Below are 27,754 nucleotides of genomic sequence, written 5' to 3'. Positions count from 1 at the left end.
CGCTATAAAAGAAGTTTGGCGGCGTGGCGAATCTTTCAATTTATATTTCTTTGAATTTATCCTATAAATAAATTAGAAACAGATCAAAGATTCTTTTTAATTGAATCGTAAGCAGCTTTTTATAGAAGCATGCTTGCAACTTAATAAATTGTATCTTAATAAATGTTTGGAGAAATTCAGTCTGGAGGGAATAAATATGAAATAAATTTAAAAAATATTTACTCTTCAAATTATTTTTAATAGATGAAATTGTTGTTTTTTAAAATAAAACAATCCAAAAATTGTTTATGCTACAAGAAGAAAATACATGCAACATGTATAATGAAAAGTAAAATGACTTTTAAACTTAAGTCTTTTTGTGAAATTTTTAATGATAAAATATAGGTCAAAAAAATATTGAAGGACAAACTGTTTGAATAATTAGGGATAGAAAATGAAAATCCTGAAGCAAAATATTTTATAAACTTGCGGACAATGTGGGAACAATGTGGGATTCGTAAATTCTTTGAACGAATTCCCGTAGAAATTCCAATGAGAGGAGGTTGAAAGAACATAGCAGGAGGCGAACGATTCATCTTTCTCGGTTGATTAACGTATGTACATGATTGCTTTTTTTGCCTAGAGAGCGATCGGCGGCTTTCCTGAAATCGCCTGTAGCTGGAGAGGCTCATCTTACATAATCCTCAGAAACGAGCAAAGTTCGTGCCGATATTCACGATTCCAGGATTAACCCCATGTGAAGTCGAAGAATTTATAATGCCCGAACGGGCTACATGCAAATATTCCCCGAATGGAGGGCCACATCGAATGCTTTTTTTTTAAGCAGGACTAATTTATGCCCGTGGTGTTTCGAAACTAATAAATAAAACGACAATATATTGTAGGAAACATGGTACTTAACGCATTTCGATCTTATAAATTGGATCAATCATTTTCAGTATATATTAAATGTTGAAGTGGCTGACATAAGAAAGACATTCAATATTAAAATAATTTGTTCCTCTAAAATTGTTTATTATATATGTCGCAAATATATTTTATTTTATTTTATCATGAATAATCTTGATATAAAGAGTTTATAATTCATGAGTTTATATCCTTTTGATGAGATCATATCTTCATAGTTATGACTTAGTATTTTACAATATTACACTGAAATATAGAAATTAATTAAAACATTTAATATAGTGATTGATCAAGTATATTCTTTCTGCTAATTTTTTATAGAAACCTGCTATTTGGCTTTTAAATAATATCGCAAAAACTTGTTCTATTTCTTTTGCTTGATAACTTGTGGGAAGGATAAAAGAAGAAGAATACGGTGCGATAAGGAGACGCCCGGCAAGTTTGATCAAATAATTTATTAAACGTTCGCCATTTTATAGTAATTTACAATGTTACAAGACAACAACGTGCGCCTACCACGTCGTTCACATTCCTGCGCTTGGTCGCGAGATATTTACGTCGGTTGTCTGTGAAAAACACATTGCGGTTCTAAAACGCGGATTCGCAGCGGGACGAGCGAGCACTACGAGAACGGAAACCCGGTCGAACACACGTGCGACAGAACACAATTACAATTGTGCTGATAACATCATTTTTTCTTTTTTTTTTTTTTTTACGAAAAACAGAGAAAACGGAAATTACCACTTCTCCCGTGTGAAATCGCGCTCGTCCGCGCCGCGATCCGTTCGCGTCGCTTAATTTCCATTTTTTTCACTCTACGAAGCTTACAAATTACGTCTAAAAGTAGTATAGTATTTGTACGAAATATACCGTTGAAAGTAACGCGTGACACCTCGAGGAAGCACTCGACTGCCGGTGAAACGTTTATTTATTTATTTTTTTTCTTTTCGTGTTACGTGTGGAGAATCGTGGTCGCGCGACGACTAAACAACAGTGGGAAATCGCTTCCGAAACTTCCAAAGTGGTTGGTACCGCTAACTTTTCTTTTTCGTACGCGGAGACGAGTTACACGCTATGAATTGGTTCTCATCGAATCGAAGAGGCGAGGCATCAAGCTGCTTGGATACGGATATATGTTTATTTAAATATTTGCTCATTACTTAAAAATATATTACTCGAAGGAAAGAATATATTAAAATTTGCTGATGTTATAACAATTTTTTTATGATATAATCTATGGAACACAATTATTTTCGCTTGTTTTATTTTCGTTTGTTGAAGAAATTCAAGGCAAAGATGAGAAGCATCATCTCACTAATATTAAGAAAATTAAATTAAAAAATAATTATCTGCAATTATAGTGCATTGCTACATTTATTAAAATAATGTAATATTGTGACTTATATTAAGAATTTCGATTGCTTGAATAATAAAAAAAACAAAAAATGTAATTTATGTTACTATTCGTGTTTGATGGAAATGTCTTTTTTGGTTCACAAGTTGATATAAAGATTGATTAAAGGTGTAAAACAATTATACGTACACACACACACACACACACACACACACACACACACACACACACACACACGCACGCACGCACGCACGCACGCACGCACGCACACGCACACACACACACACACACACACACACACACACACACGTAATCTAATTTAGTTAAAAATTTTTAAACTTAAAATTCCCTTGTTTCTGTTAATTCACAAATCTTTTGATTTTACAACAAAAGATATTGGAGAATTTACTTAAAAACAAAGTACTGATTGTGAGATTATAATATTTTTTTGAAATACATGCCGGATTCTATTTTTCTAAGAAAAAAAAGTCTTTTTAAATATGGCATTTTCCGCCAAACGCTTGACACCATCGCGGTTTTTCCCTTGAGAAACGTGCTAACTTACTTTTACGCGAGATGCATAGTTCGTCACTTCGCAATAATAATAATAGATACAGACTTAGGAACGATCCTATGGATCGCGAGGCGATTTATTCGCTAACAGATACGCACCCGTTTCGAGGATAAAAAGAAAGAAAACACCACAGACGGTAAAAGAACAATTGCAACGAGTTTCCTAGGAATGCTCCCTGGCACTTGTATTATCTTCTTGATCCCTGTCCTCCACAGAAGTATCACGTATTGCTCTGTATTGTGTAATTTGTATGTGTGTTAGTGTATACATGAGTGTTTGTTGTGTACAAGTCCAAGTGTATGTATGTTTATATTTATAATTATTCATTTTCTCTCAATAATATACATATATATTTTTTATTCTAATTACCTAAATATATATATATATATATATATATATATATACATATATATATATATATATATATATATATTATTTATATATACCTTTATTTCAGTTTTCGTGTAGAAATAATACCTCTCTTTCTCTTTCTTTTTATTGTATTTGTATGCTTCTGTGTGGCGTTGCCGTTCAGTTTGCCGTTCGCATTTGTCCAAACGATCCCTTAATCAATAGATACTAATTTCAAGCGGAAAAATATTTAATGCTAAAATTTTAACGTCTCTTAAGATAAAAGCGAACGTTTTTCAATATAACGAACATTCGCCTTCATTTATCTCTTAAAAGCTTGAGAATGCGAAAACAAATTCGTAACTCACATTGCTTGTCTATTATGCAAGATTCAAGTACTTGCAAATCTTCAATGAAAGTTAAATGCAGAAAGTGATTCCAAAGTAAAATTATATATAATTATAAAAAAAACAATTGAAAGATTAAACATTATGATATGGCAAACCTAAATATTATACAGATAATTTTATTCTCATAATCTACGCGATTTCTTAAATGAGGAAGGATAATGTTATCAAATTTTTCGAAGTCACAAAAATAAATTAACACTTTGGTTTCTTCACGATAAGAGTTGTGTATATGAATAGGAGTAATTTTTTTTATCATAGGACACAATCTTTCCCTTTCTTACAGTAATGACGATACAAATAGATATAGGTTTTCGAAAATTGATGCTTCGAACGTTTCGCGACTTCTGTAATTCGTACATATATAATTAACGTCGAATCACTATACTTGACATTTCTGCCTTCAGACTGCGAACCCGTATCCATCTTTTATCGGTATAATCAAAGTAGATACTTTACAGTAAGACACTTGGTAAATTAGACTTCTTGTTTATTTTTGCCAACAGGCTCAAGACGCTCTGCAACGATATACAATTACAAGCGTGCAATTACTAGGCGTGCCTCACTTCTTTAGAGACGTAATTCGCTTGCGGCACTTTTGTCTTGTGCACTTTTTCAACATATGTATTCAAACATGATAATTCATACAAGATAAGTAAAAATATTCTAGCAACAAATATAAAAAACAGCGGTTGTTACGTCAAAAAATTGATTGCATGCTTACATAGGAAATTTGTTACTGACACAAATAAGAAATTAAAAATTGTATTATGGGTTAATAATTTTTGAAAAGAAAAGAAAAGATATTAATTCTTCATTTTAACCTTATTACTTGGCTTGTCATTAAATCGACGCGATCATGAGAGATTATATCAATTTAAAAAAAAAAAGAAAAATATATATTTTATACATATATAAATTTTATATTATATATAAATATAAATAAATATAATTATTTGTTATATATAAATATATATATATATATATACATTATGCATATTTATAATCAGTTCTTATATTTAAGATCATATTATAATTACATTCCAATAAAAGGTTCTGTAAGCTTATTTAAAACGATCTTAAATATAGGAAAGATTATGAATATTATGTATCAAACATTAATTTTCCGTAACAATTTATAGCAAATATATATGTTATGTTGTAAATATTTTATGCGTGAATAATATTTCTGTCTCGTATTAGAGACATCATGTCTTGTTATGCCAAGCCGAGTAATAAAATTATGCAAGGTGACATTAATGAAATCTCACATTGTTATTTTAAAGTATGAAATATTCTTAGAAAGTATTAATCAGAAATATACGCATCAGAAACATCGATATAAAAGTATGAGAAATGCATGTATATTTTTATAAACAAAAATTAATATAAATAATGCTATATAAAATTATTTCCTTTACGCAAAAGCGCGAACAAAACGAATGGACATGCATTTAGTTTCAAGCTGCTCATCTTCGAATATAAATTATCCAATGAACCCAAATGGTCATGTTTATCCAAAAAGTTATTAAAAATCAGTTTACATGCAATATATTGCGATAAACACATGTACATAAATAAAAGGAAAACATGTAATATATAATATAAGAGAACATATAAATCTCGCAGCTGTAAGAACGAGGCACTGCCTACAAGTATAATTGTGCGTCTCTCGGCTCTCCTGTTCTGACAAATAAACCAGAAGAAATCGAGCATCCGCACGGCAAACCGCGTAACGCCGCGCAATGAAAGTTCATCGGGTTGATCGTTCGTGAATAGCGGTCGCGTTTTCGAGATCGGGCAACAATCGCGGTCCGCACGCTAGGTCCACCGACAATGGGACATTCTTTTTTTACTACAATGTTCAATCATTGTGATAAATGTCAGAAACGTCGCAGTTACAATCCTTGATCGGTATACCGATGTTTTTAAACAATCTCACATGCAACTAACAGCTAAATCTTTCACTCTACTCGGATTCTATCGATATCCTTCGCTATTTTAGTACTTTTTGTTATAGCGACTATACTCAACAATTCAATAAATATATTTTTTTTAATACATCATGAAAAAAATCAGCTCATAATTATTTCATCTCTCTTAAATAATACAAAAGTTCACAAAATATCTTATAAATGTCTTATGTGATGTTTGTATTATTTAAGCTGACTCTAATTTATTTAAGTGAACTTAATCTCTATTAAATTTGGAGTGGAAATTTAACATCTCTAATACTCCTTTTGAAGCAAAAAAATAATTATATGTCGTTTATATATATATATATAATGATCATTTGATATATGATAAATATATGATAATATAAAAAAAAAAACAATACCTCATTGATATATGTATTACAAAAGAATAAAAAATATTTTATACTTTTTTTTCCTATTATCAGTGAGATATGAATCACCCATTATTTTTATCTCGTAATATAGATATATGATCCCTTTACGTCTTAACAGTTAAGGATTGATACGATGAATACAATCGGGCGAATACTCAATATGAGTCAAATCATTTGCAGTCACGCTTGTAATCTGTGCAGCGTCTCGAGCGAGCGATTTGACGACGTGACTGACGACGTACCCGATCTCGATGAGCGCGCACGGCCGACACTTGTTGCATTTTGATTAAAGCGGATGCAAGGAGGGAGCGGGGCGGGCGGGGGGGGGTGGAGGTCGCGCGAGCCTCGCGCACCCCGCGAACCCTTACGAACGACTAAAGGAGGCTCATTGCTCTCGCTCTTGATGGAAAAAGTTCGTCGGCTACGTAAAATGAACAGAGGATATGCATTGTATGTGTGCAATGTTCCCATGTTAACCGTCTATCTCTCTTTCTCTCTTTCTCTCTCTCTCTCTCTCTCTCTCTCTCTCTCTCTCTCTCTCTCTCGTTAGGTAGGTAAGTTCCTGAAAATTACAATCGCACCGTGCGCGCGCACGACTCTCGGTGGAGCCGCGTCTTTCTTTCTTTCTTTCTCTCTCTCTCTTTCCTTCTTTTTCTCTTTTTTTTAGATATTACCCATACGCAAATACATAATATTTACACAGACATTCGGTCCGCCTGTTTCGTTTCAATGATTTTCACAAGATACGCTTCATTTCGGCGACACTACACAGTCGCGCACATGTGTGTAACTCTCCCCATTTCCCCCCAATCTCCTTCTCCTTTCTTGATATTTCTGCGGCAGATGCGCTATTGTTCCACTTATTATCACTATTCTTCCCGATCTCGTTATCTGTATCGTCTTCATCCCCGTAGAAAAAACTATCTTCCGTACTTTCGAACCTCTTTTCTTTTATCTCTTCTTCGCGCGTTAAAAAGGAATATAAAACTATCTATAAAAAGATTACGCAAGAATTCGGTGAATTATCGACGAGCGCCTCACGACTCACCTTGCGGAGTTGTCTCTTTGGAATTTTCATGTTAAACGTTAACAAAACATTTATTCCTCTTAGTCCCGATATGAGCACGGAAATAAGTGCATTGTGTGAGGACTCGAAATGTTTTTTAGTACTCGATTGAAACGGCGTTCGTCGAAATCCACGCGTTTGTATGTTTTTTTACGGTGTTTACGTAAGACTAAGTCGATTCCTTATGAAATACGTCAAACGCATCTCATTGAGGATTTATCCGGATACATTATGAGATGCATTTCGAATCGCAACAAAAAATTTTGCATGTGAAAGAATGTTTTGGTATCGCGAAATTTCTCATAAACATGATCTGTCACAGTCTTCCCATTCCTCTCTCTTTCTTTTTCTCTCTTCTTTCTTTCCGCATTTTCGATTTACTCGCTCATTTATGACAGTGCTCATCGTTTTATCCTCTCTTTTCCTTTTTTTTTCCTTCGCACGCATTCATACCCATACAATAGTAAACACGCGCGCGCTTTCTTCTACTTGTCTATCCCTTACTATTCTCTCGCAAAATAACTTATATAATACCTATATCCAATATATTAGATATTAAATAATAACCATATCAATATATTAATTTTAAATAATATGATTTTCAACAAAGCGCCCGCTACACTCAACAAATAAAATCAACATGATTCGTGAAATTCTCATAGAAATTATTCATCAATGATTTCGTGATAAATTTTAGTACGTCGCGATAATATTAATGATTTGCATAAAAAAAAGTTAAGTTCTCGTAATTTATGAATATGTTTTGGTTGTTTTTGGCATTCTATCGCGAGTACTGACTAATTGCTAATATGTGGATTCTTTATAAATCAAAATCATATATATGTATATATATATGTACATACATATATATGTATACATACCTAAGTTATAGGCGATAATATACAACTACAATTCTCTCTTGTTATAGATCATAGAGATCGTTACAAATAAAAATAAAAAGAATAATTATATATATATATATATATATATAGAAATCAAAACTGCATGTAGAAGCGCGACTCGCGGTATGTGACAGGTCAAAACACAAACGTCCCTGACAATTAAATGTCTATGTCTCCCGATTCTTGGAAGGAGTCATTATTGTATTAAAAAAACGAGCAAATAAAAATCTCCTTATTATACCTCTCCTTATTAAACATAGACGCAGCCTGTTGTAGATAGAAATGGCTCAATCTGTAAATCTTTTCGTCAAAATGTTTTGATCATTATATATTGCTATATTAAAATGGAGTAAAAACTCTAATTTTATATCAGTACTTTATAACTTTAGCTCAAGATGTAAAATGTTTTAAAGTACCATACTGACACTCATAGATTTTTTAAAATATTTAAAAGTCAAATGTCTCATAATGCCAACATATTCAAGATATTTGTACAAGATATTATTCAAACATGATCTTTTTTTCTATGAATGTAAGTTAATTCGTCACAATACGGATCAAGCCATTTCAAATCTTGAAACATTTTGTTTTCGGCACTATCCGTAAAAATGCATTTTACATTATAATGATCACGTTTACAAAGATGACGTATGTGCGCGGGTCGGGAAAGAAGTCGCGTCCCCAAGACAGATGCAAACACACCATAGGACAATGGAAGTGTAATGTCGCACATGCTTGATGTTCGCTTCTTATATCAGCCGCTCGGGCCTAATTAGAGAGTTCGGTAGAGCACTTATACATATATATAACGCCGTTCTCGCTAAATAATCGCAATTTCGTCCCTGCTTTTGATTCCTTATCTTTGAAACTGTTCGTAGGTTCCCTTCAAGTTAAGGCGCCATGAAGCACGACATTACGGCATCGTGCATTTGTTATCTCCTATGTGAAAAATATCCATTTAAATGTTGTGTAAAATGCTATCTCACAAAAAATATGATTCTCTCTATAAAATTGTCAAATTCCACTAACTCGCCTAGAAACAGCTTATACACGTTATCGAGATTATACGTTGATTTCATTCGTGTCGGCGAAAGACAGAGTATGGGGGCGAAAGTTTGCAATCGCCCATAAGAGGAACGTGCGGATAATGCCATTCTTTTGAAAAACATCGTCCGGAACTTGTAATTGATCTATATGTTTCGGCTCGAGTGCTCAGCGTGTTTCTTCATACACAATTCGCCGACATGAATTCTGTGCAACATCTATCACCAGAATTAATGAACGATTCATCATGATTTCTATGGTATCGCGGACGAGCAGGATAGAAAGATCGATAAATATAAGCGGCGCGATAAAAGTTAGCCTTACAATATACGCGATGTACATGAGGTGTCGTTCTCTTTTTCTGCAAGTCTTCTTTGACGCGATATTTTAAAAATCTTTCTACGTTTAAGGATAGGAAGAAATCCAATTGTTCTCGAAGCATCCGCGCACATCTACTTTTTCACTCTCACTTCATTTGTTTTCGGCAGAATCAAATGTCCTTCCATAAGTTGTTTTTCTAACAAACAGGTAAAATGTAACGTGACGGAAAAGCGAAGAAAGTAAATTCTACGTGCTTACGGAATCGGTAATTATTATCGGTAATTATTACAAAAACAATTGGATTTCGTCATCCCTTGAAATCAAGACAAATCGATCAACAGCGACGCAATTATGCTTGAAAGGAGACCTGCGGTCAGTTTCAATGTGTGACCTAAGCTTCCTCGGTTTGCATCTTACAGGAATTCGAGTCATCCGGGGTTCTTCACGAGTTTCTTCCCGCGATAATCGTAAACACGTCGGCAGAAAAGTACCATGTCTGATGGTACTGGTATAGGAGGCTGCCGATTCTCCCTTGGATACACTTGGTCCCCTGGCGGAACTATCAAGCCAGGATTTTCTAAGCCTTCTTCGATTCTTCGTAAATTTTTACGATACCTGTAATATAAAACCGACATATGCCAATATAGATAACCTAATCTTGCTTATTTAAAAGAGAAAAAAAAATTACGTTTTTCGATATCAACTTCGTGAATAATAAAAATTTATATGTAGTGAACTTTGATATTGGTTTATTACTATCACAAGTTTAAGAAATGTACGTATATACAAAAAAAAACGCGAAAGGCTTTAATTATTTCATTAGTAACACATATAATTTATTCTTAAATTTAATTACACAAATTGCTAATCCGTAAAAAAGTATTGCAAATACTTTTTAAAAAATAAAATATATTCTTCAAGTATAAATAAATTAAATTTTATCACTATCACAATAGAGAGGAATTACTCACCGACAATATTCATTAAACGTTAGGATATAACATTTGTCTTCTATGCAAGCGACGCTGTTTGCGTCCCGATGACGCGAAGCAAATACCTCATCCTCGCTATCGTGTGGCGTTCGGCCCTGTTCTGTGTGCTCAGGTCTGTAGTACCACAACAACGAGAACATCATTTCACCTAAAAGCAGAACATCGTTATGTTAACTCATCAAATTTGGAGGAACATTTCTGCGTTCTCAAGAGATCAAGAATATCTACCATCGTCCGGATTCTCCCAGAGCGCCGCGATCTTTGCTACATACGGTAAATCACCTTTTCGCGTACCGCTCTTCAGCAATACGCAGTCCCGAGGTCGCAATACGTCGCCACTCTCGTGACTCATACTCGCGTAACATCGCCGTATAGCTGTTTCCTCGTTCTAAAGTGACACACAACATTTCAAAATCAGTCAAATTCTATCAGCCAATCGGACGATATGTTTAGACTCGAGATAACAAACCATTTGTCACGCATATGGCAATTATAATATCTAATGCAAAATTCCACAGACCACCAATTTGTGATCGTCCAAACGTGAATCAAAATTATTTTGAAACGCTTACGATGTATACATTTTTAATCAAATATTATTCTGTAAATTCCACAAATTTCGCATAATTTTTGTAAAATATATATATATTTATAAAACAATGATAACAAATTTCTTCAAATTTATATTATAAAACAATGATAACAAATTTCTTTTTTATTGTTTTATATATTTTGATACCTTAGAAAAATTAATCGATTTTATATGTGATCTTCACATATTTACTTTTACGTATATAAATAATCCTGAAGAAATACAGTTGCATATATATATATATATATGCAACTGTATTTCTTCAGGATTATTTATATACGTAAAAGTAAATATGTGAAGATCACATATAAAATCGATTAATTTTTCTAAGGTATCAAAATATATAAAACAATAAAAAAGAAATTTGTTATCATTGTTTTATAATTCAAATTTTTTCCTATTATTGCTATAATGATCTTAATATAGTATCAAAATCCAAATAAAATCTTCGTAAGTCGCAAGTATATCAAGATGTAATTATTCTTACCGTCAGATAAACTTTGGCTTCAAAGGGCTCGCCCTCCCAACTCCATCCGTTGTTCCACTTCGGTTTCAGGAACGTTTTTCTCGTTAATGTCAGGCTCTCATTTCCGAGCGAGGAATTTTCTACTTTGCAGCCCGACTTCTTGGCGTTTGTCGCCTTCTTCGCGTTCTTCCGCTTTTTCTTAATTACGGCCGACTTTTTCGGATCTTCATTGACATCACTCGCTTTGGTCTTGGACACGGTATCGCGCTTCTTCGAACTGTCCCGCGATTTCGAGTCTTGCGTCTTAGATTTTGTATCCTGCGCCTTCGTCTCCGTCACGATTTTGCCAATCTTGCCTTTGCCAACCTTGACCTTACTGTCCTGCGAAGCTTTCAACTTGAGCTTCGTATCTGCCTTGCTTTTAGTCTGACTATTCTTCGAAACCGCTTTTGATACTTTCTCGATAGCCTGCTCCTTCACCTGATCGACTTTCTTCGCGAGCTTCTTCGTCGCCGGTGACGATTCCTCTTTGACATTCTTCTTCTTCTTTTCCATGCGCTCGCAGTTTTTGCCTTTGCGATCCTTCCTTTGCGTCATCTGCAGACTTTGCTGTATCACATTATCGATGGTCTCCATTATCGAAATATCACTTGCGGTCCGTTTCAAGCAATTCACGATGTTCTGCTTGCCGTTTTTCACCTTCTTAGTCGCGCTCTCGTTCACGCTCGACGTCTCCGCCTTGCGTTTTTGACCTCGAAATCCTACGTCTTTCTTCGCTTGTTTCCTCTTCGGAACGATCGTCTCAACTTTGTCGGCTTTATTCGGCAACGGCTCGATCGGCGCGACGATGTCGACCGATTCCTCGTTATTCACATCTTGAGACGAGCCGACCGAAAGGGCTCTTTTGCTCAGCTTCCTCTTCTTCCTGCTGTCCGATAAGCTATCTAACGAGAGCTTCCTCTTCGTCACCTTTTGGCACTTGGGCTGTTCCTCGGCCTCAGCTTCGGCCTCGACCTTGGTCGTGATCGGTCTCTGCAAGATTTCCTCTTCTACCTCCCCTTCTTCCTCTTCCTCTTCTTCTTTATCCTCGACGGTCTCCTGCACGGTCGGCTCGTAATCGGGCTTTTTCCAGTTCTCGTCGCTGTCGATCACCACCACGTCCAGTTCCTCCTTCACGTCGGGATCACCGTCGAGCTTGTCGTCCAGCACGATGCCGGAGTCCTTGTCCATCTCCAGTATCGCTATCTGTCCTTCCTTCATGCACTGCTCACACTTCATGATATCGCACTTATAATCCGACTCACATTTGACAACGTTGCAATTGGCGACGCACGGCAGCCCGTCGATCTCCATGCTGCAGGATTCACACTTGACGTTGTTGTTCTCCAGCTTGAAGTTATGATACTTGCTGCTGGGACAGCTCGCCGCTACCGACAGTTTTTCAGTGGGCGACAGCGTTTCCATCTTGACCTCGCAGGTGGACGTGCACGCGTTCTGACAACCACACTTTCTCAGCGTGTCTTCTGTACAATTTTGCTCATCCTACGGGAATGGCAGAAGGAAAATTCGCTAGTTTGCACGTGCGCAACTCCGCCATCATCGCACAATAAATTCGCGAATGGCGAATTTTTGGGAAAAAAAAAAAAAAAAAAAAAAAAAAAAAAAAAAAACATCTGCGGTCTTTTGTTTTCAAATTCGTTAATTCTATCAAATGTTTTAGTTTTGACAATATCGACAGAAAAATAAAGCAGTGATTCAATTTTCTCCCGGTAACCAAAATATTTGATAAATTTATAAATCAATTTATTCAAGCGGACGGGATACATACAGAGAGAGAGTGTGAAATCTAAAAATCCATACATCTGTAACAAGATGCTATTCTAAACGTACTGAATTCGAAACAATATTATTTCCTTTACTAACATTGTTATTACCGAAAGGGCAAAGAGATTATTGTATTATAAAATTAATTTCAAAAACATGTAAGATACTAATACCATGATCTTTGCTTAATTAAAATATATATAAATGTTCTATCCGTTATCCGTAGATATTCCGTTTTGCAACATAATATTAAACATTAAAAATTTAAATCATTTCTAAACTATATTTGTTACTATGTTCAAATTTCCACCAAAGAAATATCGTCAAATGTACTTTATATGTATTTAAACTATGACGATCGAATCTGTACTTTTACACACATTTTGCCTCGAGATTAGTCACTTAGGCGCGAGAGAGTAAGAACACGTACCTTACTTCTACAGTCTTGATTCTGAAGGCGACTATGCCCACCGACTATATTGTGCGACGGTGGGACTGAGGGGGGTTGGTTCTGATTTAGGTTGCGATGAGTGTTAATTTGGACGCGATCCGTATCCCAGGCGTTGGCACCGTGAGGGGGAGCTAGCCCGGCTAGCCCCCTCGCCGGCGAGGGCGGACCTACCAAAGCACTGGGTGGCAATGACAGACCGGGCCCCGATACCACTGGCGCTCCCTTACCATTACCAATAAGGGCCCCAGTATCCACGTTTTTTGGACACGATTGCATCGGGCATGGACAACCCTGAAAAGCTATGGCACAAACAAGATCGGTAAATGCGCGGGCCCCCGCACTTTCTCCACTCAAGTACTTCAGATGAGGGAGCGTATGATGTTTAACAATTAAATGCACAAAATTCATCAATCATTTTCAATTCGAATGCAGTTCGTATTTGTCTGAATTCATATTATCTTCATCCAAAAGTAAAGTTTGTTTGTGCATATATATATATTTCTTTTGACAGTGTCTTTCTTGTTTGAATTATTAAATCTTGCCAAGTTGACTCAAGAATAGTACGAAAACGACTTGACTTATTGTTTTTATAAAAATTCATTTTATTAATAATTTATTAGAAAAAAATCAATATGGAGATGCATTATTTAGAAAATCTTAATTATTCAAGGAGCGATCTGACGAACACATCTCTTTTATAATTTTATTTAATAAATAAATTATTATCGACAGAATGTTTCTTATAAATAAAATATACACTTATAAATATTACGATAAATAAAAAGTAAAAATTAAAAATAGTTCGTTGCGAGAATAGAAGAAAAAATATATTGACAAGCTTAATTACACGATAAAGAATATTTAAATGAAATAATAATTGAACTTAAAGCGAACTTACTGTAAATAATTTCAAACTCTTGCTCAATGGCAAAAATCACTCTCTGTAATAATATTTTCTTCATAGTATTAAATGATAAGAAAAACAAAAATAATAAAATAATTTTCTTAAATCACGAGTAGCGTCACATGAAACCAGCCGCACTCCCGAGTAGTTTTGGACTGACTGAACTGGTCATATGATTTTCTATTTTCCTATGGTCCTCTAGTGGTTAAAATACATCACTTTGACGCTTTCTTTTAATGGTTTGTTAATGGTTAGAATAGTCCTACAAAACTCTAACAAAAGAACAATACGTAGGGTCATATAAATCCAATTTCCTTGAAATATCTTTTGAATATTGTAACTTTGAATATTTTATTTTAAATATTGGATTTTCGCACTTTTATAAAGAGACTGAGAGTCACAGAATTGATGAGTTTTCACTCAAAGATACGAAAAGATACGGAAATATCCTGCTGTACTTGAAAACCTTTGAAATTTTTTCTTCTTTTCATAGAATTCAGCAGGGATACCTGCGGCATGTAGAGGAAAAAAGAACGTTTTATCCTTTTCCAACTATTTTAGGCATTTGGGACATGTATTATAGCAAAAATATTGAAAATATCTAGGATAATTCAGAACCGATACGGATTAAGCTTAATAAAACCTCCGGATGTCATAAAAATTTAAAGATTCAAAAATTCTTCAGTAAATAAATACATTTAATTATTCAGTAGTAATTTTAAGCGTACAAATTTAAATTTGTAAAAAAAAAGCATACAATATTATATTTCTCGAAGCGGCATCTTAAATCTGGCAGCGGTAGTATAATTTATGACGAAAACTCGATATCTCTTTAAAAAGAAATTTACAATTTTTAATACAAAAAAAATAATCTGCATTGAAATTACACACTTCAAAAAGACAATGGGCATACTTCTGCCTATATCTTTTTCTAAAAATAATTTTTAAAAACTAATTTCTTCTTAAATAGAAGAAAATATCAGATTTTTATTTTAAATGCATTTACATTCCGTTAAATTCAAAAGTAGACATTTGTAATGAATAAGTGTATGTTAGTTCATAGCGTGTCAAATTTGTTGATGCAACTTTCTATTTTCTCGAATAAATTTTAGAAAAGTATCGGTGAAAGCGGAAGAGAGAGAAAGAGACGACGGGAAGAAAATGAGATGAAATTTCTGGATTTTCCGCTGCTGCACAGCGTGTCACGCAGGTCTTTTTAGCAAATGACGATACTTACGGTCTACGAAAGGTCTTCCCTGAGAATGCAGATATGCCGGATTCGGAGGAGGTGGCGGTGGCGGATGAGGAGGCGGAGGATAACCTCCGTAATAGGGTAGCGGATATTCGCCGGGCGGTGGCGGAGGTGGTTGGTAATCAACAACTCCAGGGCCACCTCCGGCGGCTCCGCTGCCCGGCGGCGGCCCGCCACCTCCACCGGACTCTTGATAGCCATAGTATTGCCTGAAAAGATACCTTCCATTACAAAGTGTATTTACATCGAAAGACAAATACTAATATCTGTGCGTCTCAAATATCTGATCCGTCCTTATATGCCGGCTTCTTACTACGTGTAGGTGACAAAATAAAAACTGTCAGGGAAGAAAAGATAAAAACTAACAGAAAAGAGAAGACGCTCTTGTCTTAGAATTGTACCGTAGTATCAGTAATTGTAGTAGAAACCTTAAAGCTCAAATTAAATCTCGAAATCGATATTCATCTGTATAATTTTGTTTATTAAAAACATTTTCTGATCAATTTAATGCAAATTTTTTCGAAAAAAAAAAAAAAAACATTGTAGCATTGAAAGATTAGAAGAAATTATGTGTATGATATAGACTTTTTCATGATAAATATTAATTTAAGCAAATTAAACAGTTTTAATTAAAATTTAACATAACTATAAAAACATTGACAATTTAGTTTCGGAAATGTATAAAACAAAAAAATATTTTTTCACGGCAATATCACAAATAATTAAAAAGTCACCGAGTGTATCAAAATTTGCCATTTAACTTCCGCGACTTTTGCGGCAAAAAGCAACTTTGCCACGCTCTAGTTGCAGCTTTCACTTCTTCATTAAAACCGAGATAACGATGGTTTCGAAAAGTTAGCACCATCTGCGACCTAAATATATTGCAATGTGACATAGAATATTCTCTTTGTCATAGATATGTTTGTTGTTAAAACTGATTATAACAATATTGAAAAAAAATAATAGCGTTGATATCAATGCATATCCGTAAAATATAAGCACTAAATTTACATGCTTTTTCGTATGCATTTTCAAGTAATCTGAATAACGAAATTTACAATGTTATCGAACGATTTTGTCAATATCATATCGTGTCAATTTATTTCGTAACTATTTAAAAACAAGTGCATCAAATCGGAATTTTATATGATACATTTTTTCCATTATCATTTTACCTGTTTTGTGAAAACTAATCCAAAACTGCGCGTGGTTAATTATAAATGTAAACAAAAACAATTCTTGTACCACGAGAAACGATAACATTTAGCGCGAGATACAGTCGCGTTTAATTTATTATACATAACTCCTGCACAATTCAATATTTAACATTTTACCGCAAACCGCGTTATGAACATTTATAGTGAACATTTCTCAACAATCTCCTATTCGAAAAAGCAAGTTATCATTACAGTAGAAAAAATAAAAATAATTTAATTAGACTGACTATTGCTTTTTTCCATGTGTATACAATATGTCTCATTTTATTTTAAACAGTTAAATATTTGAAAAAACCATGAGATTGTAAAAAAAATATTCCATATACAAAAGTTGTAAGGATTCGGGGGGACTACTTGATATTGATTCATTCACAGACAACATCATTATTGAAATTTTTATGGTTTTTTTTAAACGGAATCATATATTTTTTGTTACGTAATATGATTCCTTTCGTTATTTTAGATATAAAGGTGCAAATGTCAAAAAGTCAATTCACGGGATATCTTATGCTTTATTTTGACATACTCTGACATAAAATATAAAATATCTGATCAACTCATTCACTCTTTGATAACCGTATTTTAATACTTTTGTGCATGGAAAAATGAAACAAATAATTTAATGTAAAGAAAGCATACATAGCTTTGCATACGTAAACCTTACAGAAGTCAAATTTTGATCATAAACTCCATAAAATAAAAAGAGAAAAATGGAAAAAAATAATTACGATAAATTCCGATATATAATTAAAGAATCAAGAAGTTCAAGGCAAAAGTAATAGCTGATCAATTTGGCTTCCGAGAGCGGCTCACACGACGCCGTGGAGCAACGATACGTTAACAATATATACGTTACGTAATGATTATGATCTTTAAGATTAATGTGTCACTTAAACGCAAACAGATTCCCGATAATGTTACGACAACAACGTAACGGCGCATACGCCGTTACTTCAAAGCGGCGGCGCCCCTCGGTCCCCTTTCTGCCACGCGTCATCATGCAAGGCGTCGAAACGCGAATAAATCTCTTACCTCCTGTAAGTGGGCGGGTATTTGTAGTAATGCGGCGGATGAGCGTGAGGATGAGAATACGTCGCCGGATAACACAGATCCGGATACTGCGGCGGCGTCCCGTAGTATGTCTGCGGGCAATATGTCCTATAAAAGCCTCCACCTGTAACAAACGACCGTTCATTCGTCCCATGCGTGTCCCATCGAAAATGTACAATGATCGATTTCGCAAAACAACGAAAAAAAAACTTCGTTTTGACAATCAGGCGATAAACGCCCTACCTCGCGTGACGTTAACGGATAGATTGTTAGATCATTCGCGCCCTATTTGCCCTACTTGGGAAAATTATTATACGAAATATTAATATTTGAATATCGCAGAAGATCTTGAATCTTCTACGGAAAAAGGAAGAGAGAAAAAAATGCCAAAGACAGATAAGTCCAAACGAATAGTCGCTTCGGTATTTAATTATATATCAAAATATACGTAAGGTTGTATATTATTTATCATTTTACGATGTAGTTTTATATATATAATATCCATCTTCCCCGAAACTCTATCTGAGAAATGATTAATTCCAAGCCTCTATATATATATATATATATATATATATATATATATTTGATAGCAGTTATCAGCAGTGAAGGACAACAATCTTTGTGCCGGCGTGCTATACTCGAGATCTTGATACAGAGCTCGAAGGTAGCGAGCGCTGTATTATCGAAGCAGCTGATATCTCCATCCAATTAAGCTCGAGAGTGCTCGCGCTATTAGCCCTACGCTCACGTCAATGCACCGCATTGATTTAGAGTCGCTTATAATACGTTAATATCGTAGTACGACATACCATTTGCACGCATAAAAAACGGAGAAGAATACACGCTCTCGTGGTTCAATCTTAAACCACGGCGCGACGTTTTTTGTCCTACTTAAAAACATCTAATGCACATCGCTTTTTGCATTTTAATGCGGCGTGCCGCTTTTATAACACATTCATAATCCATTTCTGGCACGCGGAAAAAAAGAATTTCCATTAAGATCTGCGCGACGTCGCACGGGAATATCCCGTTTCACCGTCAGCGAATTTTCATAAATTTTGGTAATACGATTCGTTTCGCTGAAATTCACACGCAAAAAGAATTTAAAAATTGCTGACGGAACGTAGAAACGCGAATAAAAAATTGCAGAAACGCGAAATAAAAGAAAACGGAGGAATGGAAGATCGGGTTAGGTACGATTTCGTTTTTTTTTCATCGTTTTCCTTCATGCACCACTTATAAACTGCTGCAATCTTAATATGCACCTGCACGGTTACTCATTAATGCATTTCCAACATAGATAACCATGCTATGTTGAGCGTTGCACGATAAAATCATTAATGTAAATGCGAGATCTGATACATGCCTAGCGATACATTGCCCTAGCGAGACGACGAGTATGACGATATTTGCTTGAGCGGCAAATCTATCTGATAAATCGAGATAGCCAATCTGATATATAAAATGCGGAGATTATCATAAAAATAGACATATGTGTAATTTATACAATTTAGCTTGCATAGCTTGCACCTCTTCTAGCGAAAATATATTTAAAGTTGTTGACATATTTGTTAACAAATAAGAATAAAAAATAAGTATGCCAAGTAAAATCGAAAATTGTAACAAATCTTTTATAAAAATAATTCAATAATCATAGAAGGCGAAGTTTGTGTAGGAAAAGATTGCAAATTTTTTTTCATAATTTTCAATTCTCCGATCGAAAAATGCAAGAAAGACGTATATATTTTTTCAAACTTTAAGTTACCAATAAATATTTCCTAACTAAAAATAATTGCTATGACGCAAAATAGCTGAAGTTATTAAATATTCATAAATTATAAAAAACTACTATTGCATATTAATGCGAAAATTTGTAAAAAAAAATATTAGAAAAAGAATTAATGAGAGTTAAAACTTTATAAAAAGAACTAATGAGGCAAAAATTTGTGAAATTTGAAAAAATTTCCTTACAGCGAAATATATAATTTTTCGCAAAAGGAGCTCAAGAAGGTTTGCAATTTGTCTCTTTTTAATTAGTGTTAGATATACACATATTGATATATTGAGTGTTAGTAAAATACCTGTGCTGCTTGTGCCTCCCGAAGTTGTGGAAGTGGCTACCAGGTCGTCCGAACCCTCTGAGTTTTGGGGAGGCGTGGGTGTCGGTTCCGGAGGTGGGCCCTTAATGGGCGGTAAGGTTGGTGGTGGTGGCGGTGGGTGCTGTATCAGTGGACCAGCCGGCTGATAATACCCTGTGAACAAAAGAGCAGCGTGTGCACTTTCCTAACTGATCGTCCTCCACTTCTAATTTTCAATATTGCCTTGTAAAGCATTGTATGCGATCACGCTATTCCTTTCGTTGTAAGGGATATTTTTGGGCAGTAAATTAAAGAAGAAAAAAAAAATCTATCTAATAAAGTACTCGAGAAACATTACATTTACACGTGATCACATAAATATATCGTAACGCAAATTTCGAACTTTATTACACTCATACGACAGTCAAAAGATCAATTTAAAATTAAATCTGAAATAAGTTATTTCCTAAAATATTTGACATATTATAGACTCTCAGACATTTTGCAATATTTAAATCTCTAGATATTTTGCCAATCAATCGTTCAATCTCTACGTACGTATGTTATCGGTCGATATGACTTCTGACACGCGCGGTATTACGATATAATTTCTGCGATTTTAGATTTGCAGAAGTCGCGCTACGTCTGTAAAGTTTCAGATACGTTAAAGGGCGTCTATTAGTCTAGCTAATAGAATAGCAGCGTGAATCACATCCGTTGATAGGATAATGTCAAAGCGTTATACTTCAATAGTTCATAATCATGGGAGCGCGAGTAAATCGCGCTGAATCTCTTTAATCCCACTCATTCATATATATATATATATATATATATATATATTCACATTAGTGTATTTTGCAACACATAAAAAGTTACTAAAGCTTCAGCAGGACCGTCTTACGTGCGGGAAGTCGGAAAATCGCGCGTGTAAATTGTCGTAACGCTATAAAGCGTGCTGAAACGCGTCGCGATAGTGAATATTTTTTTTTTCGCAAACGAACGAACGAACGAACGAACGAACGGACGAACGAAACCGGCTTTCTCCGCGCGAGAGCACACGAGTGACGTGCTTGCATATCGATTATCCGAAGAGATCGTTCGCCATTTACTTCGCCCAATCACGATTCCACTTTATGTAGGTTAAACGCGCCTCGCTCGTACTCACGCATGCCGAGGCGAGATGGGCGCAGCATCCGAGCGCGTTCGCGACGATCTGATTGGAGCCGCGTCGAGCGGACGGGGCCTCTCGCGATGGACAAAGCACACGAGAGATTATTTCTTCACAGTCGCCGCGGCATTGTATTTAATTATGAAATCGTTATTGAAATCCGTGCGCGCTCGTGCACCATTGCGCTCTCGCAAGAATCCCTCTTGACGTGTGCCCGACCCGGTCTTTTGCTTTTTCTCAATTTTTCGGCAACGAATGACGTGTGCGTGATTTCTCGGGGGATGATTTTCTATGGGGTTATACCTATGTCTTCGCGATGTAAGCTTTTGGCGATTATCAATCGTCCGATAGAGTCCTTACCTATATATATCAGTAGCTTGATTACTATGATTATTGTGATTATTGAGATTATTGATTACTGTTAGAAGCATATGTATCACAGGTCTGAGTATATTCTGTAATGTGTCAAGACATAAATATGAGCGGATTAGTAACAGGTGATTAATTTAGAAATGAGATGTTTAACGACAAATTTTCAGCTTGTAACGAATATCAACCGCTAATTCGAAAAGGTTCTTTACAATTCAAATTTTAATACGGTAGATTTACAATTCCGATTACGGTGATACTTGTTTACGACGTGTTAACGTAAATTTACACGTTATGTCATATGTTATGCTGTATGTAATGCAATAACTGATAACGTCTATACTCACTTTCTGATTTTGTTGCGTAATTTTATCAAACGTCGTAGCTAAATGTCATAGCTTCCGCGGAGTACGTAAGTAGAAAACCAAGATTCGCGAATGCGCAAACTGAGCAAAACAACGTCGACTTTCTCGACGTATCCTTACCGGAGACTTGCATGCAAGCTAAGATAAAGAAAGACGTTATAACATATCAAGTACCAAATTTGTTAATGAACCGTAAACAATGACATAGTTTAAATCGCATTTATAAAAGTAATGTTATAAGCGAATAAAATATTTGATAATGCTATAAACTCCGTATTTGCTATTTCTATTTGTTGACAAATTAATTGCAATATACATAATAATCATATATGTGTAACAAGATAATTAGATAATCATGATAAAAACAAATACAGTCAAAAATGTTTGATAAATAAATATAAATGGAGTAACGCGAATGCTCTTCCGGATCTTTAAATGGCCTTTCGAATATGAATTTAGCATTAACATTCGTTGAACATTCGTTCCGCTGTGGATTGCGCAATTATCCAACATAGTTAGAAAATTGAGCCCCGCGTAATTTATTTTATTTATTAACACTTCACGGCTGTTCAATTTAATTGGCTTTCGTAAAAACACACAATTATTCACGTCGACACGTGTAGACAAGCCGCGAATCGAATATCGGGGCGTCGAAAGGCCAAAGTTGAAGACGAGTGCCGGTCTCTGTGAATGACGTCACGCGACAATCGATTGCCGTGCTTGCGCACACCGATACGGAGCAAGTGCCGAACCGCTGCCCTCGGATTCATTAACCATTTAATACGGTTCCTCGGCAATCGTTGGGGATCACCGCAATTTCGCCGTATAAAAAATAAAAAAAAAAACCTTCGCCATCGCAGTAACATCGAAAATATCTCCGAAACGTGGTACATTTATCATGAAGATTAAATAAACCGAGTGATATTTCCACAACAAACTTCTGCAAAGAGTTATCTCAGAAAATACGAAAAAAGTAACAAAAGACATATTTTATTCAAGTCTATTAAATAATCGCGTTTTAACACGTTATACTTTTGACACGTTATATAAATACGATATATAAGAACATAACAATTTCGCCAACATCTATCATGCAAATTTTGGAATATTTAGATTGTTTATTGATTTACTGCTTACAACCTCGATTTTGTAGAATCCTTCGTGTGTTCCACTTTTATCAGCAAAATTTTCTCACTTTAAAGATAACGCAAGAAGATGAATCTGAGCTCTTCGAGAGCTCTTCGCCGGATCATTCGTTTGCACAACAATCGCCCTGTTAAATTTAATTCAATCCGACCTTCGCTGCCACGCTCGCTAAGTACTCCAAGTTGTAGCGCAAGCGGCCGAGTTTCCCGAGTGAAACCGCGGCAAACATAGAAAGGGCAAACAACAGGTTACTAATTTATCCCGTATCGCCGACGATAGACGGAGAACGCGCTCCTGCACTTATTCGGGTTTAAGCGTTAAGCCAATTAATTTCACGTAATTTCGCGGGTGCGACGCGGATGCGACGCGTCGGCGGCGAGGAGGTCAAAGTCGAAGACAAAGCTGGGCCAAGGATGAGCGTCGCGGGCGAGGCGCGACCGACTTGTGCATCGGCGATCTCCGACTTCGACGATGAGGACAACAAGAAAAAGACGGAGTAATCCGACGCACGGCGCGGGGCATTGTCGAGAGAGAAAGAGAGGGAGAGAGAAAATTCTTTCACGGCCGTATCGGAACAATTCAAGGATACCGCGAGGACATCGTCTACGCGTATTAAGGTCGTCGGAACTGGTTCGGGAGCACGGAGATACGTCACGAGATACTCGCCCGCACGTATTCTCGGTCCATGTGGAGATCGTTCCGCGAGTCTCACGAAAAAATTGATCCCGAAGATCGCATCGCCTTTAGCTTCGAACGTGAGGAGATCTCGTTTCATTTTATTTTAACCTCATTTTTTTTTTTTTAATTCGCGAATACGCCGGAGTAGGGACTTGTTAAAATTGTCGTTGAATTTTTCCTCGCGTATTGTAGTACGAGTAGATAGTGGATTTTTTTTGTCGTAAGGAAGGATGAAGTCTCTTTTTGAGCTTACATTTTTCCGTTCTTCCCATACTCAAAAATAATCATTTTTGCGAATTTGCTCACTGGCTGGAGGACCATAATTTCGATAATATTAATAATATTAACAAAGTACTCTCATTTGCGCGTCAATTGCAGATGTCCGGCGTGTCGAAATTTATTTACTATCGTCCAACATTATCCAGGTCATTAACGGCCAAATGAAATTATCGCGAGCGATGGCGCATTTTGCTCTCGTGGCTGCATTAAATAATCATAAATTCGCGAGTCATCGTGACGAAGGGCGTCTGTAGTAGCGGCTTGTTAACAAAATCGACGTTTAACATTACCGTGTGCGAGTGCAATTGAACTGGGATCTACACAGATTAATTGTATAGACACACTCGGACCAATATTTGGCTAACTCGCCATTTTCAATCGACCTACACTTCTAAGCAATCAAATTAACACGAAACGTTGCTCAACTTACAAAACTCTGAAGAACGACCGACCGCTAAGTAACAAACGCTCTATTAAAAAAAAAAAAAAAAAAAAATATTCTAACGCTCTAACGGATTCGGCCAAATATGCCGAAGTCAATGCCATCCGGGAGACAAATTACGATATGGCGGCCGGACCTTCGCTCGGCGCGACGAGTGAGAATGTAAATACGAATGAAAATACCACGATAGCAATCCAATGGGCGCGTTGTCGCTCCGACAAAGTCGCTCCGAGCTGCGGCCCACACTACTGCCGCTCGTTTTATCCTCACGTATCGGCACGGCAAAAGGCTCGAACGGCGACCGGCGCTCGTAGCCTAGGGAAGTCAAGGACCCGTAGAGACTACGTAGGTGCTGGCGTAACGGCGGTGTCGTTGGACTCGGAATAGAGGAATATCGGGAGGGGGTCCTGGGCCCCCCCGACGCTCGACGACGACGACGTTGGCGGCGTTGGCGCTCGCCGAAACTCGGAGGAACGAGACGTTGGATTGTCCAATGGATTCCCGATGGGACCGGAAATCCACGGATCGGAGATCGACGATTACGACGATGACGACGATGACGACGATGACGACGATGACGAGGGCGGCGAGGGCGGTGATGGCGGCGGCAGGTGGTAGGGCACGCGACCTCGGCACGCGATCGATAATTCGCGAATATTCGGCCCTTAACCGCTGTCATCCGATACGGGGACGCGAGGGGGAGGCCGATAAGGGTGATGGAATGGACTGGCGATGCGTCGCGAGTTGGTCGACAGTTCAGATCGTGTTGCGGTAACGCAAATCGAGTAACGTGTTCGCGGCGAAGTTGGCCTACTGCAATTCAGATTCGGATGAATGGTTTATGGCACGCAAGAGGATCGATGCTCTTGTAAAGGAACGGTTTTTCTATGTGTGAAAAAGAGACAGACGTAATAAGAGATAGTAGTTTTTCGAAAAAGCATGTGATAAAGTTACATGCGAAAGAGCTACTACTTTTATACATACATTGTATCATTAACAGTATCAATAATTTTCTACTAACTTTCCGATACGTTTCAATATATCTGTTCATCTTGTAATTCAAAATTATATTTAAATTGTATACTAATAACCGTGTCGATCATTTGAGTTACATCTAATGAAGAATTCAATGTGAAGAAAAATGTTTTGAAGTGTACTGGAAAATCAATTACAACTCTAATTAGTGATTAATTATTATCTACATTTAAATCTAGTGAGATTCGATTGCGATTAATGATCCAATATCGCTACAACTTGTCTTAAGTGATTTACTATACGTAACATTATTGCACATTGTTGATGGTGAAGAACGGAAACTACTAATGGAATGAAATATATATAGCAATTGATTGTCATGTAAATCTTGCTCGAGAACGAGAAGAATTTATGACCGCTCTGCCGTCGACTGTAGATCAACGATATGCAAATACCCGATTGTCCGGTCCTTAACCGATTATGCAATATTACCGCGTGTAATGTCCTACATTTTTGCGCGAAGCATGGAATTATCAGCAGATTATTGCAAAAATTACAGGACATTAATACAGCGAGATAACAACATTACGAAAAATATATCTTGGCAAATTGTACATACATTGTAGAATTAGAATTATAAAAATTAAATCGTTAATAATTACAAATATATATTTAATTATAAATAATCCAAATGTAAATAAAAAAATAAAAAATCGAGGTACGTAAGTATCCCCATACAAGATGTGATAATAGTCGAATTAACTGTTCAAGTAACTGTCACAAAGCACAAAATTTCGCGATGACTTCTTGCCTTTGCGATCGAACGAGCGAGGCAGAGATCGCGAGGTGGATAAGAGATGGATTTAATTCTTAGCTCTTTATCCTTTATAGCCAAGTTTTTTAAAAAATCGTAATGGTAAAACCATCCGATGGATTCCGGTGGATTAGAAGGAAAGCCCGCGGCGCTGATAACGCCGCCGAGACGCTGCGCTCAATAATTGAAGACTTGAAATGCGAAAGAATCTTGGTGTGTGTGTATTACGAGGGGACATTCAACATCGAGGAAACTATCTTGGAAAGTTCCATAACTTGTACGCGGCGAAACTTTAAGCGACGCTCGCGTAAATTTTGTTCGGGGAAATTGTTAATGATCGTTGCAACTAGAAAAGTTATATTAAGAGCCATCTTTCCTCTTTATAATATATGCGTATGAATAATATGTACGTTACGTGCACGTTTTCATTTATATATATATATATATATATATATACATTTAGAATATAGAAATCTCTCCTTTGAATAAAATTAAAATAAATCATCGTTCTAAATATATAAGTGCATTTTAATTGCAATCTTATCAATTTCGTTAATCAATTCTATGAAAATAATTTTTATTCACAGTCAGAAAAAAATTTAATCGAAAACTGTAATTAAAAATATTACCAATGTAATATTTTTGTATGAAAATCTGTATGAAATTTTCTTTGTATGAAAATCTAATAAAAAAAATGCATTACCTAAAAGATCTACATTTTATGATTTTTTTTTCATTTTACACATCGAGGAATTAATGTCTAATAAATTTAATTTTAATTTTTAACTTTAATTTATAAAATGATTATGAAAAGAGATTATATCTACATTTTAATAGCGCAATGGAATTTTAACCTTCCAAAATGAACGGTTAAATGTGTAAAATGAGAATACTGGTACTTGAAGTGAAGACAAGTGTACATTTTTCGTATCACCAATTAGGTATAGTCGTTGATAGACAATTCTACAATAGTAGAGCGATTCAAGCTGGAAGTTACACGCATTTGTCTGGAAGCAGTTAGGAACGACCGCTTGTAATTGGCTGTAAAACATAGCGTTCTGAGTGAGAGATACGGTTTCCCACGAAGTGCGAAGATCAATAAAACGCTCGTTGAAGGGATCAATTTTTCGATCGAACTCCAAGTCGTCAATTACTGTCGCGCGCTCGGGCGCCCTTTACTTTCAATGCAATGATAATTCATTCGCGACGTTCCCGATAAGATCGACATTCGTTGTCTCGAGGCTTTCTAGCCGAATCTACTTAGTACACTCTCCACTAATTTCTATTAGACTCGCTGATTAATCAATTGTGTCTGCTAAATATTGCGCGTGAATTGTAAAAATATATGCGTCTTTCGATGTAGCAATGTATCAGGATAAAAAAAACAGTAAAAAGTAAATGAAAATTATATTATGGC

At 36.0% G+C, this 27,754-nt stretch overlaps 1 protein-coding gene across 4 annotated transcripts in view; it reads right to left on the bottom strand.

Moving 5' to 3' along the window:
* Positions 1-1,346: 1,346 nt before the first annotated feature.
* LOC105425679 (Histone gene-specific Epigenetic Repressor in late S phase) overlaps positions 1,347-27,754 on the bottom strand; it is a 121,600-nt gene continuing 95,192 nt past the window's right edge. For all 4 annotated transcript variants that reach the window (XM_089077230.1, XM_089077231.1, XM_089077229.1 and 1 more), the window contains 8 exons: positions 20,105-20,275; positions 18,006-18,147; positions 15,742-15,965; positions 13,580-13,899; positions 11,347-12,867; positions 10,496-10,655; positions 10,247-10,415; positions 1,347-9,890 (listed from right to left, as the gene is read on the bottom strand). In XM_089077230.1, coding sequence (XP_088933356.1) covers positions 9,704-9,890; positions 10,247-10,415; positions 10,496-10,655; positions 11,347-12,867; positions 13,580-13,899; positions 15,742-15,965; positions 18,006-18,147; positions 20,105-20,275 — 2,894 coding nt within the window. In that variant the 3' untranslated portion in view covers positions 1,347-9,703. The remainder of the gene's footprint in view (positions 9,891-10,246; positions 10,416-10,495; positions 10,656-11,346; positions 12,868-13,579; positions 13,900-15,741; positions 15,966-18,005; positions 18,148-20,104; positions 20,276-27,754) is intronic.

This window comes from Pogonomyrmex barbatus, unplaced genomic scaffold (genome assembly GCF_055798465.1).
Source record: "Pogonomyrmex barbatus isolate J1 unplaced genomic scaffold, ASM5579846v1 scaffold2, whole genome shotgun sequence".
NCBI classification, from domain to species: Eukaryota; Metazoa; Arthropoda; class Insecta; order Hymenoptera; family Formicidae; genus Pogonomyrmex; species Pogonomyrmex barbatus.
This window is presented reverse-complemented; position numbering and strand designations above follow the sequence as displayed.